The 16,166-nt window shown below is 38.5% G+C and overlaps 1 protein-coding gene across 2 annotated transcripts in view; it reads left to right on the forward strand.

Annotated features, from left to right (window-relative positions):
* LOC100704890 (zeta-sarcoglycan) overlaps nt 1–16,166 on the forward strand; it is a 325,170-nt gene that overhangs the window by 259,127 nt on the left and 49,877 nt on the right. For both annotated transcript variants that reach the window (XM_005454752.4, XM_005454753.4), the window contains exons 5-6: nt 7,099–7,221; nt 9,494–9,566. In XM_005454752.4, the coding sequence (XP_005454809.1) occupies nt 7,099–7,221; nt 9,494–9,566 (196 nt within the window). The remainder of the gene's footprint in view (nt 1–7,098; nt 7,222–9,493; nt 9,567–16,166) is intronic.

The following is a 16,166-nucleotide window of genomic DNA, read 5'->3' on the forward strand; positions in this document are numbered from 1 at the left end:
TGATCAGTATGAAACAATCAATCAACCAGTCTTTCCTACATCCCGTTCGAAGACAAAGAAACATTTGGCTCAAGATTTGACTAAATATTTTAACACATGGATCGTGTGTTGCTTAATGCAGAATGTAAAATTACCCCCATAGGAGCATTTCCCTTCGCAATACTCACAAAAGGACCCACTGGGCTTTTGAATATTCATTAAATTTGACATTCCAGACAGGAGGGGAACTGACAAGCATATCAGCCTGACTCACTCAACAGAATGCTCATCTTAATCCACTGATAAGTTGTACCATGTCTGAATAACTAATTAGAACAGTTAATGAGTGAAATTCTGTCAAACTTATTTACCTGACATACAGTGTAGCCGGAAACTATTCACAATGCTTCACTTGTTCCACATTTTATCATCTTACAGCCTGATTCCAAAATGGATGAAATTAATTTTTCATCTCAAAATTGAAACCCCAGGGAAAACAGGTTGCTTAAGGTTCTTGCAAATCTATTAAAAATTAATATTTTTAATACATTAAAAGATTAATAAGTATTCACAGTCTTTGCTCTTTGTTGAAGCAGCTTTGGCAGGAAATACAGCTTTAAGTCTTTTTGAGTCTGATGCTACAAGCTTTGCATAGCTGCTTTGGGGTTGTTTTTCCCATTCTTCATTGCAGAACATATCAAGCTCCATCCGGTTGGATAGGGAACGCTGATACACAGTCATTTTCAGATGTTTCCAGAGTTGTTCAATCAGGTCTAAGTTTGGGCTTCTGCTGGGCCACTCAAGGGCATTCACAGAGTCTTCTCAAAGAAACTCTTTTGTTATCTTTGCTCTGTGCTCACGGTGATTGTCCTGTTGGAAGACAAACCTTCATCCCAGTCTGAGGACCAGAGTACTCTGGAGCAGGCTATTGTCAGTGTTGTCTCTGTATATTGCTGCATTCATCTTTCCCTCGACCCTGACTAGTCTCCCAGTTCCTGCTGTTGAAAAACATCCTCACATCATAACGCTGCCACCATGCTGCACACTTGGGAATTATAATGGCCAGGTGATGAGCTGTGCCTGGTTTCATCCAGACATAATACTTGACATTCAGGCCAAAGAGTCCAGTCTTAGATCAGATCAGAGAATTTTATTCATGGTTTGAGAGTTTTTCAGGTGGACTTTGTCGAATTAGGTGGGCTGTCATATGCCTTTTACTGAGGACTGGGTTCTGTCTGGCCACTGATTGGTGAGGCCTGATTGGTGGAGTGCTGCAGAAATGGTTCTCCTCTCTCCACAGAGCAACGCTGGAGCTCTGTCAGAATAACCAATAACCACAGGGTACTTGGTCACCTCTCTGACCATGGGACCCCAGTTCTAGGACGAGTCCTAGTGGTTCCAAACTTTTTCCATTTACCAACCACTGCCACTGTGTTCTTTCTGACCTTGAATGCTGGAGACATTTTTCTGGATCCTTCTCACGATATGTGCCTCAGTACAGTCCTATATCAGAGTTCTACAGACAATTTCTTGGACCTCATGGCTTGATTTGTGCTCTGACATGCCCTGTCAACAATGGGACCTTGTGACCTAATCATGTCAAATCACATTCAATTAATTTTCCTCAGGTAGACTCCAATCAAGTTGTGGAAGCATCTGACAGAAGATCAGTGGAAACAGTATGCATCTGAGCTCAGTTTTGAGTGTCATGGCAACAGCTACATGTTATGCTTTGGTTTTTCAATTTTAAGAATTTTAAGCAAACCTTTTTCACTTCGTTAGGTTGTAACATGACAAAATGTGATAAAGGAAAACACTGTGAATGCTTTTCAGATACATTTCTATTCATTGCTATAGATAGAAGAATAATTTGACATGTTGTCTTTGGTGTCTACAATTAAACTTCTGTGTCACATGTAATAGATATAGCAGTGGTTTTTATTTTTTGTTTGTTGTTCTTTTTTCCCTTGTCTGTTTGTGTCACTCTATTATTTGGATGCCTGTTAATAAATAATTAGATATGCACATGGACATTTAATGGTTAAATTTCAGTTAAATAATACGGGGGCGGGGGGGTGGGAGGTAAAACAATAATGCCCTTGTCTTGTACCTTATGTTTCTGGGCAAATCTTTCTGGGCCAAGTATTATGGCCTCAGTTTTAGTAGATCTTCCCACTAATGCCTGAAAATGCCTGAAATTCCTCTAACCTTTTAGTCTAGCCTGTGTAGCTGTGGAACAGGACCTGCCTGAAGATCCTAGGCTGTACTCCAATTCGTAAAAGGTGAAAAGTGATTTAGCCATTAGCCCAAACCAGCCAGGCATTGAAAGTGAGCAGAGAAATATCAAAACCAAAGCCCACATTTAAGCAGTAAAAAGACATTTGAGTATGAGTTATATAACTTTGTCTCATATAACCTTATATTTACTCCCAGAATCTTGACCTTAGGAAAACTGTAGAGATTTAACCATTGTCACCTTTCTCTATAAAGCCATAGGAAAAAACAATCCAATTTTAGATGGATTTCTTGGCTGAAAATGTCATTGGTATTTACATAGTCACAAAGTCAAATCAGTATGGCCTGGACTGTAGGAAGAAAGCTGCTTATCTGACTCAAGTGATTCTGTATCATGAATAATATCAGTGAAGAACTGTAAAGTAAAGAAAGATGTGGAGGAAGGATTGCATGATGAAAAAGTGCATTAAAAGGGATTTTAATTAAACATTCATCTTGACCTGCTTGGGAAAATTAACCATGCATGCAGTGTTTGCTTGGCTATGCCATACTCTTCTTTGCACCTATGACTCGGTCCTTTTACAGTTTCTTCTTGCGCCATATCACTTCATTGCTAGAAGCTCTAATTTAAAGGCTTGAATTAAAAATCCAGGAGAGCAAATCCATATAACTTTATTATGGCCTCAATGCTATTATGTGCAGTAGTAAAAAAGTTACACAGGCACCTCTTTAATGTGCCCCATTCATTAATAGCTGAATACAAATTGGGAACTCAAAATTTTACTACGTGGAACATTTATTAAAGTTTTTTTTTTTTTTTTTTTTAAACACAAATCAGGACTTCAAAGACAGAACACTGAACTGACAGTTATTGTGCAAAAAATGGAAATATCTATGTGACAATAAGAATGAGCTATAGTGCAGCGGAGTCATATTCCTGGTAGGTAGTGGGGATGTGGATCAAATGGCATTTGCATGATCAAAATCTCCCATAGGTGTTCAGTTGGGTTAAGAGATGTTGACTGCAAAGGTCATAGCATATGATTCACATCAGTTTCAGACTTAAACCATCTAGTAGCCTCTCGCGCTTTAAGGATTTTTTTTTTAATGTCTGTGGGAGTAGGTTGACCAAAATCATAATAACATAAATAACAGAATAACAGAACTATCTTAATTATCCCCTTGCTTGGGTACAATGTTTTGGAGCTGCTAAATACCAATATTCTCTATTTTCTCTTATTTTTTTAATTCTTGCTATTATTTGTTAATCCTTCCTGTCTCCTATTTGCTGCTGTATTGGTAACACACAGCAGTCTGTGGCGTAATCATTCACCATGCTTCTTAACATTAATGTCTTTTCACAAGTCAGATATGACTCAGGAGCACACTCATCACACATGCGCTGCTGCTTTTTTCCCCACTATTTCATCTGTAGCACCTCTTTTCATCAGTGAGGTATTCTTAAAGCATTATTATTGCTGAAGGATCCTGCTGAGGGAGGCACTTGTGACAACAGAGGAGATCCTGTCAGGAAGTGATTATTTAAATCAGTGCATCAATTAATATGTCTGCCTAACGAGGAGTCGTGCTGTTATTGGTGACAGCAGAATTACTTTAGCGTTATCAGTGGGAGAGACATTTGCAGGAGCAAATTAATTGTTCAAATGCACTTCATTTACACAGATTTAACATTTTCAAACTGGGGATCACTAACAAGATGAACAAAAAAATATCACCTAGTTATAAAAGTACTCCCTAGGTTGTTTGTAACTAAATATTTCTTCACTTGATAATTCTGTTTGCTACCCAAGGGCTTAGAGACATGTTTGAAAAAACAAGCACAACATGAAAGGAACCTAAAATAACACCATTGGGTAATACCCTAGCAGGTTAATGCAAAAAGCTCATGTCATTTCAATGTGTTTAGAAATTATTAGAACTGAAGGAGATGCATACCGTGCTTTTTTATGCTTTTTATGCTAGTCCTAACAGCCACTAAGAATGCATTTTAAAAGTGACTACATTGCTTTCATTTCACAGTCTGGTGTTATCGACTAGCACATCAATTAAAGCCAAAGTCATTAAGTTTTGCAGCAGAAAAAAGTTACACTGAACACACAATACATCTGCCATATTATTTACACCACATCACTTTTCATTTGCATAAAATACATCCGCTCAGGAGAGGTGTTTCTGCAAGCTATCGCTGCCAGTCTCTGTCAGTCTTCCAAGCGATCATTTGAATTAAATAAGCTCTGGTTACTTTGTCTCATCATCAGCATTAATGCCATTAGGTGCATATATTGTTTCACTTAAACCAAACTCTTCCGGCAAACTCTGCAATCCTGTCATCTCAACACTGTCAGAAAATGTTTCGTACTTTGATGCAGTCATAAGAAATCTTGAATCGTATCTTATACACCAGTTTTCATGCAAAGTTTATGCAGCCAATTTCCTGAATTTCCTCTTCTGTCCAAACTGCCATTTAAAGGTCTTGAATGAAACTGTTACACTGGCTATTTGTCAATTGCTGTTTTCACCTGTAAATAGACTTTATGTAACCTCAATTATACCTCGATATTGTCTTTGCTGGTGCCACTGCACTGCTAAAGTCTGTCAGGAGCGTCAGCAGGTTCCTTTCATTTCCTTTTCACTAAGTTTGGCCAAGTTCTCACCATCACTAAACTTTCCCATCTCCTGCAATTTCAGAATCCTTTATTCACCCCTACTGAGAAGACAAGAAGAGCAATTTCTGTGAATAAAACACAAATCTCTGGAAATATGCTGACCTGCGCCCATACTGGAAATCTGCACTACAAGATGTATTATAGAGCAAGAGCTGAAGAGCCAAAGAGAACTAGCTAGATGCCTGAGACAGCAACTAGCACAGCACATCTCCAATTTAAACTAGCTTCATTTTCTCTTCATCTTTCCGTCTCAAACATAAACCCTCCTTTTTCTTCCTTTGATTCCTCTCTCAGCATACGTCTCCCACCTCTAACTGTCAACTTCCCTTCTATCTGCTACGTCTTTGCATATATTTGTAACACACTCATACACACCTCACTTTAGCGTGAGCTTTTGACAACACAAATCTCAATTGCTTTTTCACACAGTCACTGGAGGAGTGAGAGGGTTTAAGGAGATAGAGCTGGACGGGATAAAGGCAGTCAGAATGAGATGAGAAAAAGAGCTTAATCCCAGATTGATAGGTGCTAATAAAGTTTGATTATGACTGACAAGGCACTCTGACTTTCTAATTGACACAAAATAGCCGGGCAGCCTAGACAGTGAAGAAAAGGGATAGAATGAAATGGAGAGAGACCTCTTTATAGATTCAGCAAGGATGGAAAGCCATCCAATCACTGGCCAAATCACAAAATCACCTGAATAATTACCTACCAATTAATTGTCAACGTTTTACATGTCTATTAAAAAGCCACTATATAATCAACTTTTTAAGTAGCTTTTTGATTTATTTATTTATGCTGTTGTTTCCTCATTATTAGGAACACTGTCTTTTTTTTTTAATTGTGAAATGTTACCACTAATGTTCAAGATTAGAAATCATCTTTATCTTCTTTGTTACATTACATTAAGTCAGTACATTGATGAGTAAATGCTTTTAAATGATTCAAAGTCTGTATAAATGGAAACATGCATGTCACTTCACAGCTGGGTCCTAAAAGGATAAATAAGAGTGGAGAATATGTGCATCTATACAGAAAATCTTGCATGGGTACAAACATTTTGGACACTGATGAAATAGGAGAGGTAGTTATTAAGATGGTAAACTGAAGCTAGACTGAGCAAAGAGTCAATCAGTGACATATATGTCTCGACTCACATTTCATGTAACTTCTGTATCGAATGTGAAGAGAAATAGGAAGTGTTTAACTTTAGTCCCGATTTTAGCTTTAAGTTAGTTTTTGTGCATGAAATTAGTGAAATGAATCTGACCATGCTCTCAGGTGAATAGTGTTGTCATTATTTTGGGACGCTGTACAGTCTTAGACACTGTTAGTGTCTCAGTAAACTACAGAGGGGAGTCAAGTGTTTACAGATTTTAAATGTCACTTCATGGAAATCCTTTCCCAGCCAACCCATGGATTGGGCTGGCAGAGCACTTCAGCCTTGAGAAAACCAAACTCTGCTTTAAGACCATGGCACCTGAAGAAGAAAGCGGCAAACACACAGGGAAACAGAAAAAAAGGAATGAGAGGTCACTCTGCAACGACTCACTTGAAACTTTAATACATAACATACCTACAGCGAAATGGGACACAGCAGTGTTTGCTTCATGTGATTCTCACAGCACATGTTCACTGTTCCGATCCCCTACCCACACAAACACACACACACACACACAGATGTGCTTAATCAAGGTGAAGGTGAGCTAGTAATACAGGTCTCTGCTGTTAAAACATAGCAGCCTGGATTGGATTAGGCTGTACTCATACTAGTCACGGTTTCGTTGCACCGTTCCCAAGCATAATGTCCCTCCTACCCACTACCCACTAGCCTGCACTGACATTGCATTTAACATTCCAAGCCTGCTGCAGTTTGTCTTATTTTCGCTCCCCAGATTTCACTCCACTGAGTTTTCACTACCGCTCCTTTCCCAATGTGAAAAGAACATTGAAATCCTTTCTCTCTTATGCACAAGAAGACCTCTAACCAAGATGTGGCTATTCATATTGTAGAAAAGTGTTGTTGCTTATTGCAAGACAAAACTTGGAGATTTTCTGGTTTAAAGCTCAAATCACTTTGGCTGCTCAAGCTAAACTGACGATTCTATTAGGTACTTCAGATATATGCAGAACGATACCAGATGCTAAGGTTTATGTGCTTTTATGACACGTTCTGTTTTTCCCACTGTCTCAGGTTCAGAAATGGTGGAGGCTCAGTGTCAAAGGTTTGAGGTGAGGAATGCTGATGGAGAGAGAGTTCTGTTCTCTGCAGATGAAGAAGAGATCACCATCGGTACTGAGAAACTCAAAGTCACAGGTAGGGTTACACAAAAGCATAAAACAGACATTAACATCACTGCACCTTCTCCCCACCTTCCATAACATACTAAATGTAAAGTGTACAATTTGAAAGACTCCCATACATGTTGCTGAATTCATAAGGGACTCATTTCTTTTATTTATTTTTTTCATGCTTATCTTCAGTAGTGGACAGTGAATTCAAACTTATTCATGTTGAGTAACAAGGTTACAGGAATATACACACATACAGACAGAGAATAAGCAGTTAAACAGAGTGCTGTTGATGAGTGCAGCCAAACAAGTTACGGGTCAGCAAGCAGAGCAGCTTTAGCAGAGTTGAGAAAGAGGCCAGTGCAATACAGTAAAAAATAAATAAATAAATTATAATTAAAATAATGACACAGACAGAAGGGGAAACGAGGCAGATGGATGAGAAATATGTGACATGGCATGTAAGCATCACTGGGGGGAAAGCAGTTCGCTCAAAGTGAAAAATGGAAAAAGTGAGAGGAGAAAATACTCTTGCTCTAAATCATCTATTTGTCTCTTTCTCATTTATTCGTTTGTGTTCTCTCAATCATTGGAAGTGAGAAAATCAAACGTAAGCTGACAGAAGACTATGAGTCCGCTCGTGTCTGTTCACGTCTACACTTTGTATGTAATACAATATGTACACTCAAAGGTTTTTGAGTGTATATTGCTACGAAACCACAAATTCAAACAAACTACTCACACCTTAGCACACGTACATACACACTAACCTGGGTAATTTGTTCATTAGAGGCTCTCTGAAGGAATAAGGGTGCAGAAGAACAAGGGGAGGGTGAGGAGATCGAGGTCTATAGGTCACTGTTGCTGTCATTTGCTGTTTGAAGGAGGTGAGCGAAAAGAGCGTGGATAGTGAAAAGAATACAAATATGGGCGCATCATTTATTCAGCTCAGGCACTGAGCTCTGCCGGGTTATGCTGTGCTACTGTTTAAATTTTAGATTTATAGATTGATGTATTTTTTTTAATGAAGATAGATCATATTTCCACATATCGCTGCTTTTTGCAGTAGCCAGGTGTAAATAGATAATGAATCAGCCAATGCAAGCTAATACCATGGCAGCAAGTTTGGAGTGATATCGAGCTTATCCTTGGTTGACACGTGTGAACTGTAAACCCAGTATGAAAAGTTGATTTCAGCTCTGCTTTAAAAATACTTCAAGGATTGTTGTGTACAAGAACAAGTGTCACCAAACAAGCTCATAAAGTTTTTATGAGAGCAGAACAATAGTAAAAAAAGACAGAGTAGCAATAATATGGAAAAGTAATATTAGCCAAAAGCTGTGGCATGGTTGAATAAGTTATAAACATCATTGAGAGACACAGTCAAACAAGAGAACACAAAGCAAGGTTTGCCCTTACCTGCCATTTTACCTGTTGTTTCATTTACTTGGCAGTTCATAGGCATAGTTCAGTGTTCCCTGGAATGAACCACAGAAAGTGAGATTTAACTGAAAAATACAACAGTACACAATAACTTCCAAGTTTAGCTCCTGTGAGGGTTCAGTTGCAGCTTTTTAGAGATGTAGGTTCTCATCCTACCTACGGGACCTCTTTGAATCTTCTGGAATTAAACTTGGCATATGCTGCTTCAGTATCAAACAGTTCAGACTATGCAGTTTCTTATCTGTGTGCCTGCCAATGGGAAAGATAGCCTCATGCGGTATTAAATTTGCAGCAGTGCTGAGATTCCAACATGCTGTCTGTGGTCTCAGCAAGAGCCAAAAACGAGCATCTGTTCACAGCTGCAAAGGTGGCTACTGGACACGGGGGGTTAAACATTGCATTATGTCAGAGTCAACCTTTTCTTAAGAGGAAAAAGCATGCACATCAATTGCATGCTTGCATATATTTTTCATCAGGAAATTTTGTTTTTGGAGGAAAGTAATGCCATATGGTTATTATTATCATTAACATGCAGTATTAGAAAAATACTGCAAACAGAGAAAATAGATGGTTGAGATATAATTAAATACTTTAAATTGCTTTGTTAATAAGAGAGACATATGACACCCATGGTTAAAATGTTTTAAACATTAAGTCAACTCTGATTTTCAGCACAAAGAACACATTCTTCTTAACAGTGACAACCCAATGGTACCTTGTTTTTGAAGGAAATTGTGTTTCTGACACAGAATATCTTAGCACCCTGGCATGCATTTGAAATGTCTGCTGTGTTTAACACTCAAAGGTTCAGTGGTTGCTTTCCTTTTTGTAATCCGTTCTCATTCTCTCGACAGGAAATGAAGGAGTAGTGTTCAGTCATTCTGTAGAGACGTCACATGTAAGAGCAGAACCTTTCCAGGACCTAAAGTAAGTAGTCTAAATAATTTTGTGAGCATGGATTTGTATGGGTGTGTGTGTCAGACAAGGAGACTGGTACATTGGTCCACTTAACAAGTTTCCCTTGTTAATATTTTAGTTGTGCTTTATTATTCATGAAGTCTATGTTCTTGTGAATAATTTCTGAGATAGTAACACCACAAATAACAATTTAGTGAAAACGTGGTTTTAAGTAAAAACTTAAGTGGGTGCTTTAGGTAGCCAGTCCAGCTCTACAGCATGCACATGATTTTAAGTAGTATACAGCAGAATGATGTATGCTGTTGACTGATAGTTTGTCAGGGCTTACGGAGGAAAGAAAGGCCCTTTGGGAGGCAGTGAACAAGGCAGTGAATGGACTGTTTCTCTGAAACAAGCACTGAACACATGTAGCGTAGGGTATATCCGCTGAGTTTATTATCGCATAGAATTTCAAAAGATGACACTGATGATGATGATGGTGAAATTTAAATCTGAATGAAAAAAGGTTTTGTTAACCTTAACTGAATGATTATATGAATATGTAAATACCTTTCAAAATGTTATTTTATTTTGACTTGTTGGGACTTGTTAGGGCTTTTTTCCCCAGCTCGTTCTTTACATCTCCCTGCTAAATAGTCAGTTTTAGTTTGTATAAGCTGGAACCACAAAGCCAAACAACAAAACAAACAAATCAAACCAAAAAGAACAGGCTATAGGGTTTGTTGTGTTTATAAAAAGTAGAAGGGTCATTTGTAAGTCGCGAAGTAAATTGTTTTTTGCTCAGCTTTTAAATTTCACTCAATTACAGTTTTACTGCAGTTAAGGTAAAGTGTCAATGGTGCTCGATCCTTAATTAGGTACAGTATATTGCTATTGAACCACCTTGGCAAATACTTAGAGTATTATTATATGCTGAAGAGGTTTCACTTAAAATAATTCTGTTTTGGTTTTGTGACAGTGGATTGAGTGTGTTACATGAAATAGCATAATGGAGTTAGACGGTAAATTAAAGAAAAGAAACAAGGTACATTGTTGGACCTCGGACCATAGTTTTGCTCCTAGTATGTTGCACAGATTTTATTATGGTCAATTACACAGCAGAGGATAGCTGAAGTTAGTCTAATTCACTGCTGCTTCTAATAATAACTGAGTTGGGTTCAGTATTTTCAAAAACATGATTCAAAATTCAAATCAGTAAAAGAAAAAACAAACTTTACGTGTGAGACAATGACAGACAAACTAAACACAGTGATCAGAGGGAAGTGAAATCCAGATCACAGCCGAGGTAGAAAAGAAAAAGAAAACAACACAATGCCAGAAAGCAATTGCACTTCACACAAAGACATAATCTGGCAAGTGAGAGATGGTAAACGGAGGTGATGCTGCAAGGACTAATCAGTGAAGTAGATGGAGTTGAGTGGAGAGAAGGGGCAGGTCAGATGACTGGTGGAAAAGACAGACAGCTGGGAGTGGCAAGGTCTGAAATGACAAGAGAGCTAGGTCACTGGAGGACACAAAGCACACTGAATGATTGACTAACTGAATGGAAGGAAAACTAAAATGGTGTCAAGCTTGAGTGTTGGTCACTTTGCCACTGCGTTCGTTTGGGTCACACCAGCTAACTGTGTACCTATGTGCATATCTTTTTCTCATACACTCCTCTGAAGTGAGTTTCGGGTATTTTTAAGGGGCATGATGCATTTTTTTTATTACTAGTGTCTTAGCCTCATTTGGGAATTGTCAGACAGGATTAGGCTGAAGGGGCTTTTTGCCAGAGAGGAAAACACAAACAGAGGGAGAAGGTGAAAACGATGGAGTCAGGGAGGACTGATGTAAACTGAGGAACAGATAAGGCATGGTGGAAACAAAGATGCTCTGAATGCTCTATACAACAGAAAGGATTAGAGATTGTGGATGAGATATAATTGACTGGACAGATGATGTCGGAAGGAAAAACACTGAGATTAGACATTAAATAGGATAGATAGTGGGTAAAGATGGCCGGGTAGGGGTGATGAAGAGGGCAGTCAAAAGATACAAGAAGAGCAAGAAAGAGGACAGAAGAGGCTGGAAGGGGGAAGAAATAAAGAAATGCAGGAGGTGAGGATGGAAGTCAGGCTGTAGAAGAATATATAAAATCAAACTGGCTCTGACACAGAGACTAAGTTGTAGCAACAGCAGATAATAGGATACAGCAAAATATGCAAGCTTTTAGTGAGTGCAAAAGAATGACCTTTCTTTTACATTAAAAGTATAAAGAAGTTAGAAATACTGAAGCACAAGAATCAGACTAAGAGACCAACTTTTAACTGAAAAAATACCTGACTGGAATGTTTTAAATGGCTTAAAGAATAAGTAGGGATTATTACAACAGCAAATAGGAAAAGGGCTATTGTCCCATTCTTTTCTGATATAGGATTCTAGCTGCTCAACAGTCCTGTGCATTCTTTATTGTATTTTTCTTTTCATAATGCACCATTTTTTTTATGGTGAAAGAGCTGGACTGTTGACAGGTCAACCACCTGTTGGTAATGCAGTGCAGCCTTGAAACTTGTCCATACAGATTTCTTTCGATTCTGTCTGTCTTTTGAAGAAATTATGCACCATAGGTGATGAAATAATCAAAGTCTTTGTAATTTTACATTGAGGAACATTATTCTTTAATTGTTCCAATTTGTTGATGCATTTTGTTGCAGATTGATGAACCTCTGCCCATCTTCAAGTCTGAGAAACTTTGCTTCTCTAAGATGTTCTTTTTAAGTTTTGAAACAAAGACAGCGATATTAAAGGACTGTGGGATATATATATACATTTGGTTATTAAAGAATAGTTGGATGAAAAGCAAATGTAATACATGAAATAGGGTCCCATATAGTCTCAGGGATCAAAAGAGAGCAGAGGAGATAGATCAGTGCTGGAGAAAGGTAGATTAAAAGCAGTTAGCTTAGCTGAAGTAAACTGAGAAGTGATATAGGGAAGTTTGGAGGTTAAGTGAGGATAGAAAGGTGCTGAGAAAAGGAGGCGTGAGAACACTGGGTCAATGCAGACGAATAAGACGATGAAGTCTGTGATGAAGGTGAAGGAAAAAGAAAGTAAGCTTAGCATGCCAGTATATGATATTAAAATATCAGCACAAAAATTGTATTTGGGCAGTTTAAACAGACAGACCGTATCTAATTAGCATGATAGACGTGACAAAATGAGAACAAATGAGCACTTTTAAGAAACACTTAATGTATTAGTGTTGCTTGAGTGACCTTGTCATCATCAGTGTCACCTTAGTACAGTACAATATCAATACGCTGATGCTAAAAACAATTAGCACATACATTTAACTCTGTATGCAAATACAGCAAAATGGCATTACTCACATACGATAACACATATGCACTTAACAAATGTTAGCACGGCATTGAAAGCACAAAATAAAAGGCAAACCACTCGTTAAAGTGCCTAATTTTTATACACACATATATAACATGTGCATATGGCATGCATGAAGTGAAACCATTTATCACCCTTCACACAGCAGTGCAGCCATATGAAAGCATAGACTACCCTTTGCATCTACTGAAGGGTTAATGGAAGTCAAAGAAAAATAACACTGAAAAAAGGGTGATTACATGCTTCAAATAATACCCCTCCCCCACTCCCTCCGTCCCACCATTAGCTGTCAAATGGTAGGGAAAGAAACAAATTGCTGGAGCACAGAGGTGTATTCAATATAAGTCGATCTTTTAGATTACTGGTGGATATGAACACAGAAAGAGTCTCTATTCCCAACTCTTTTTTAAAAAAAATTTTTATACATCATATTTTTGTCCAAATCTTCACATCCTAAATATGACCCCCACCCAACACTCCCACCCCTTCTTGTTATGAAAAGAGAGTGTTATGCAGTGAAGGTAAATGGGACATGTAATGAGTGGACTGAAGTCCATTTAAAGCTAATGATCTATCTTAGCGTTTAACAGCAGGACAGGGAGAGAAGTAAAGAGGGAAACCTTGAAAAAATATGGTACACACTTTACATGATTAAGTGCAGGTCAAAAAAATCCCTGTCAATAAAAGGAGAGTATCTGCAACTATTTGGTATATAACCTCTGCAAATTAATATTTTACGGACACACGTAGTTTTCTATGAGTAACTTAGCTCCTTTGGACAGAATGACAGGACAGCAGAAACAAAAATAGGTTAAAGACTGGATGAAACACATAGCATCAAGTTGGAACATTCAGTGTGTGAAAAGGCTATAGACAGTTTAAAGAACTGCTCAGTTATATAATTAACATTCTACATCTTGAAAAAGGAAAAAGTTTAGCCATTGCAATCCATTACTGAGCCACACTAGAGGTAACTGTTAGTAGACTTGACGTTATGGAAAGTACCATCACAGTGACCACAGCAGAATGCAGTTAAGATTTCCGTCTGTGCTGTTTGCTTCAGGAGGCTTTCAGTGGATAGCAGATGTGACTGCAGCTAGAGAGACAACATACAAGAGCAGGAACTGGGTTATGCGGGTACAGAAACAAAATGCTCAGAAGTCTGCCTGCCAGAGAACATTCAAGGAAAGCTATGCCGTGTGTTTTCAAAGCCTCTAGTGTGTTCACCACTCTAAGCCATGTTCAAACTCTTTTGCTTTTTTCAAACTGCTTTTCCACTTTAAAGTGTATGCGGCCGCAAGGCAAACGGAAAACAGTTGCTTTAAAAAAGTGCTGTGCCTGGCATCTTTTTAAGCAGCTCAGTTCAACATCTTATAAAAGCATTCATGACAGTGATTGACTAAATACCATGAAAAAGGAAGTTGGGATTGACAATTTGTATGCAGCTGACAACAACAACAAAAACTGAAAATGGAGAAAGTAGCTGTAGAAAAAAACTGGTGAATGTTTTGGGGGGTTTTTTTCTGACGGGAGCGCATTCACTGTAATGTGGGAATTTCTAAATGTTTAAGAGTTGTAGCTGGTACAGTTTACTGATAGAAGCAACGAGTCACTGTGATAAGAAAACTGCTTTTCATTATCAGCACAGCATGTAGCTGAGGCAGCGCTTTACCTATGAGAACCACAACAATACGAGCACATCCTTAGATAGATGAGAGCGTTTGCCACAACAAAACAAGGATGGCTATGTAAAATGGCTGAACTGTAGAACGATTGTTGACAATAATTATTTTTCCTTTTCCTTTCACCAGTCAAATATTTTATATTTCAATGAGTCAGTATCTGTAATCAGATGATCACATGTATCAGTACTCATATTAGAAGACTCTTTATATCACCAGCATTTTGCAAATGTCACTGTGTTGGAGGTATTTATGTTAAATGTAGGATGGTGCACACTAAAAACACTTGTCAGTAACAGTTGCATTCACCATAGAAAATGCATAGCTTTTCAAATTTTGCTATTTTGCTATTTTGTCTTTTTATGTCTGTTAGCCTTGACCCAAGGATTCATGTTTTCAGCAAGTCTGAGTGACTTCATTCACAAGGTATGGTCAGTAGTTTTTGTTAGTGAGATATCTCTGCAACACTTATTAGGAGGAAATGGTCTTATATCAGGAGCAAATGTCCACTGGCACTCAAGTAAGAAAAGATGTGAAAGTGCAGGGAACGATTTAAAGAAATGTTTTCACATAAAAAGACCAGGTACAGGTCAAGTAGAGATAAAGTCTAAATCACTGTGGTTGTAGTGGTCAACACTTCATTGTATACGGTGCTATTGTTTCCTTTGTATTACTCAGAATATAAAGTAACTTGAGGCAACTGTTGTGATTTGGTGCCATATAAATAAAACTAAATAGAATTGAAATTGTCTGTCTGAGCAAGGCTTTTATCAAACCAAACAGCCGTCAAGATCAAACCTATTTCTTTGTACTTTACCTTTCACATGGTACTTCTCTATTTTGTCATGATCCTTTCTGGTTTTGCTGTTGTCCACTGGGATTGTCACATCTATCACAACTGAAATGTTATGCTCCTTGTCAACTATCACTATCTCTGGTTGGGTGACCAGCAGCTACTTGTGTGTCTGGAGATTAAAGTCCCACAGGACATTGGCCAAAGGTGGTTCAGAGGTGACTCTCACCGGGATTTGGGGACTTTGAAACCACAGATGTGTCTATTCTATCCCAGCCACCTAGCTGTGCCTCTAAGTGTATACTGTCCCAGTTTGCATCTTATATCCTTGTATATGCTGGATAGTCTCCGGGGCACTTTTGCACAAACTGCAACTTGGGTTCCTTTTGGCTTTGGAAGACTCTGGCCTCTAGTGGTTAGGGCCTGTTCCTATGCTGCCTTGATCAAGGCCTCTGTGCTGTCCTTTCAGCTATCCTTAGGCACTCTAGATGAATGAGTACCTGCTGTTAGCAGCCCACCTATTGGTGCTTTTCATCATTCATGGCATCTTTTTCAGCCATTAGGCATGGATCATTTTAGGTCCCGGTGTTGTCCAGCTCTTCTAGTAGAACTGGACCAGTCTACATGCTACCCAGGGAGATGTACTGGTGCCCAGTTCATTCTCAGCCAATGGTCAAGTGGTTTTTGTATCCTTGTCCTTGTGCTTTTGCTGTAGACGGTCACTCCAAACCTCCCTGTCTGATTTTTGTT

Source organism: Oreochromis niloticus, linkage group LG6 (genome assembly GCF_001858045.2).
Source record: "Oreochromis niloticus isolate F11D_XX linkage group LG6, O_niloticus_UMD_NMBU, whole genome shotgun sequence".
In the NCBI taxonomy this organism is placed as follows: domain Eukaryota; kingdom Metazoa; phylum Chordata; class Actinopteri; order Cichliformes; family Cichlidae; genus Oreochromis; species Oreochromis niloticus.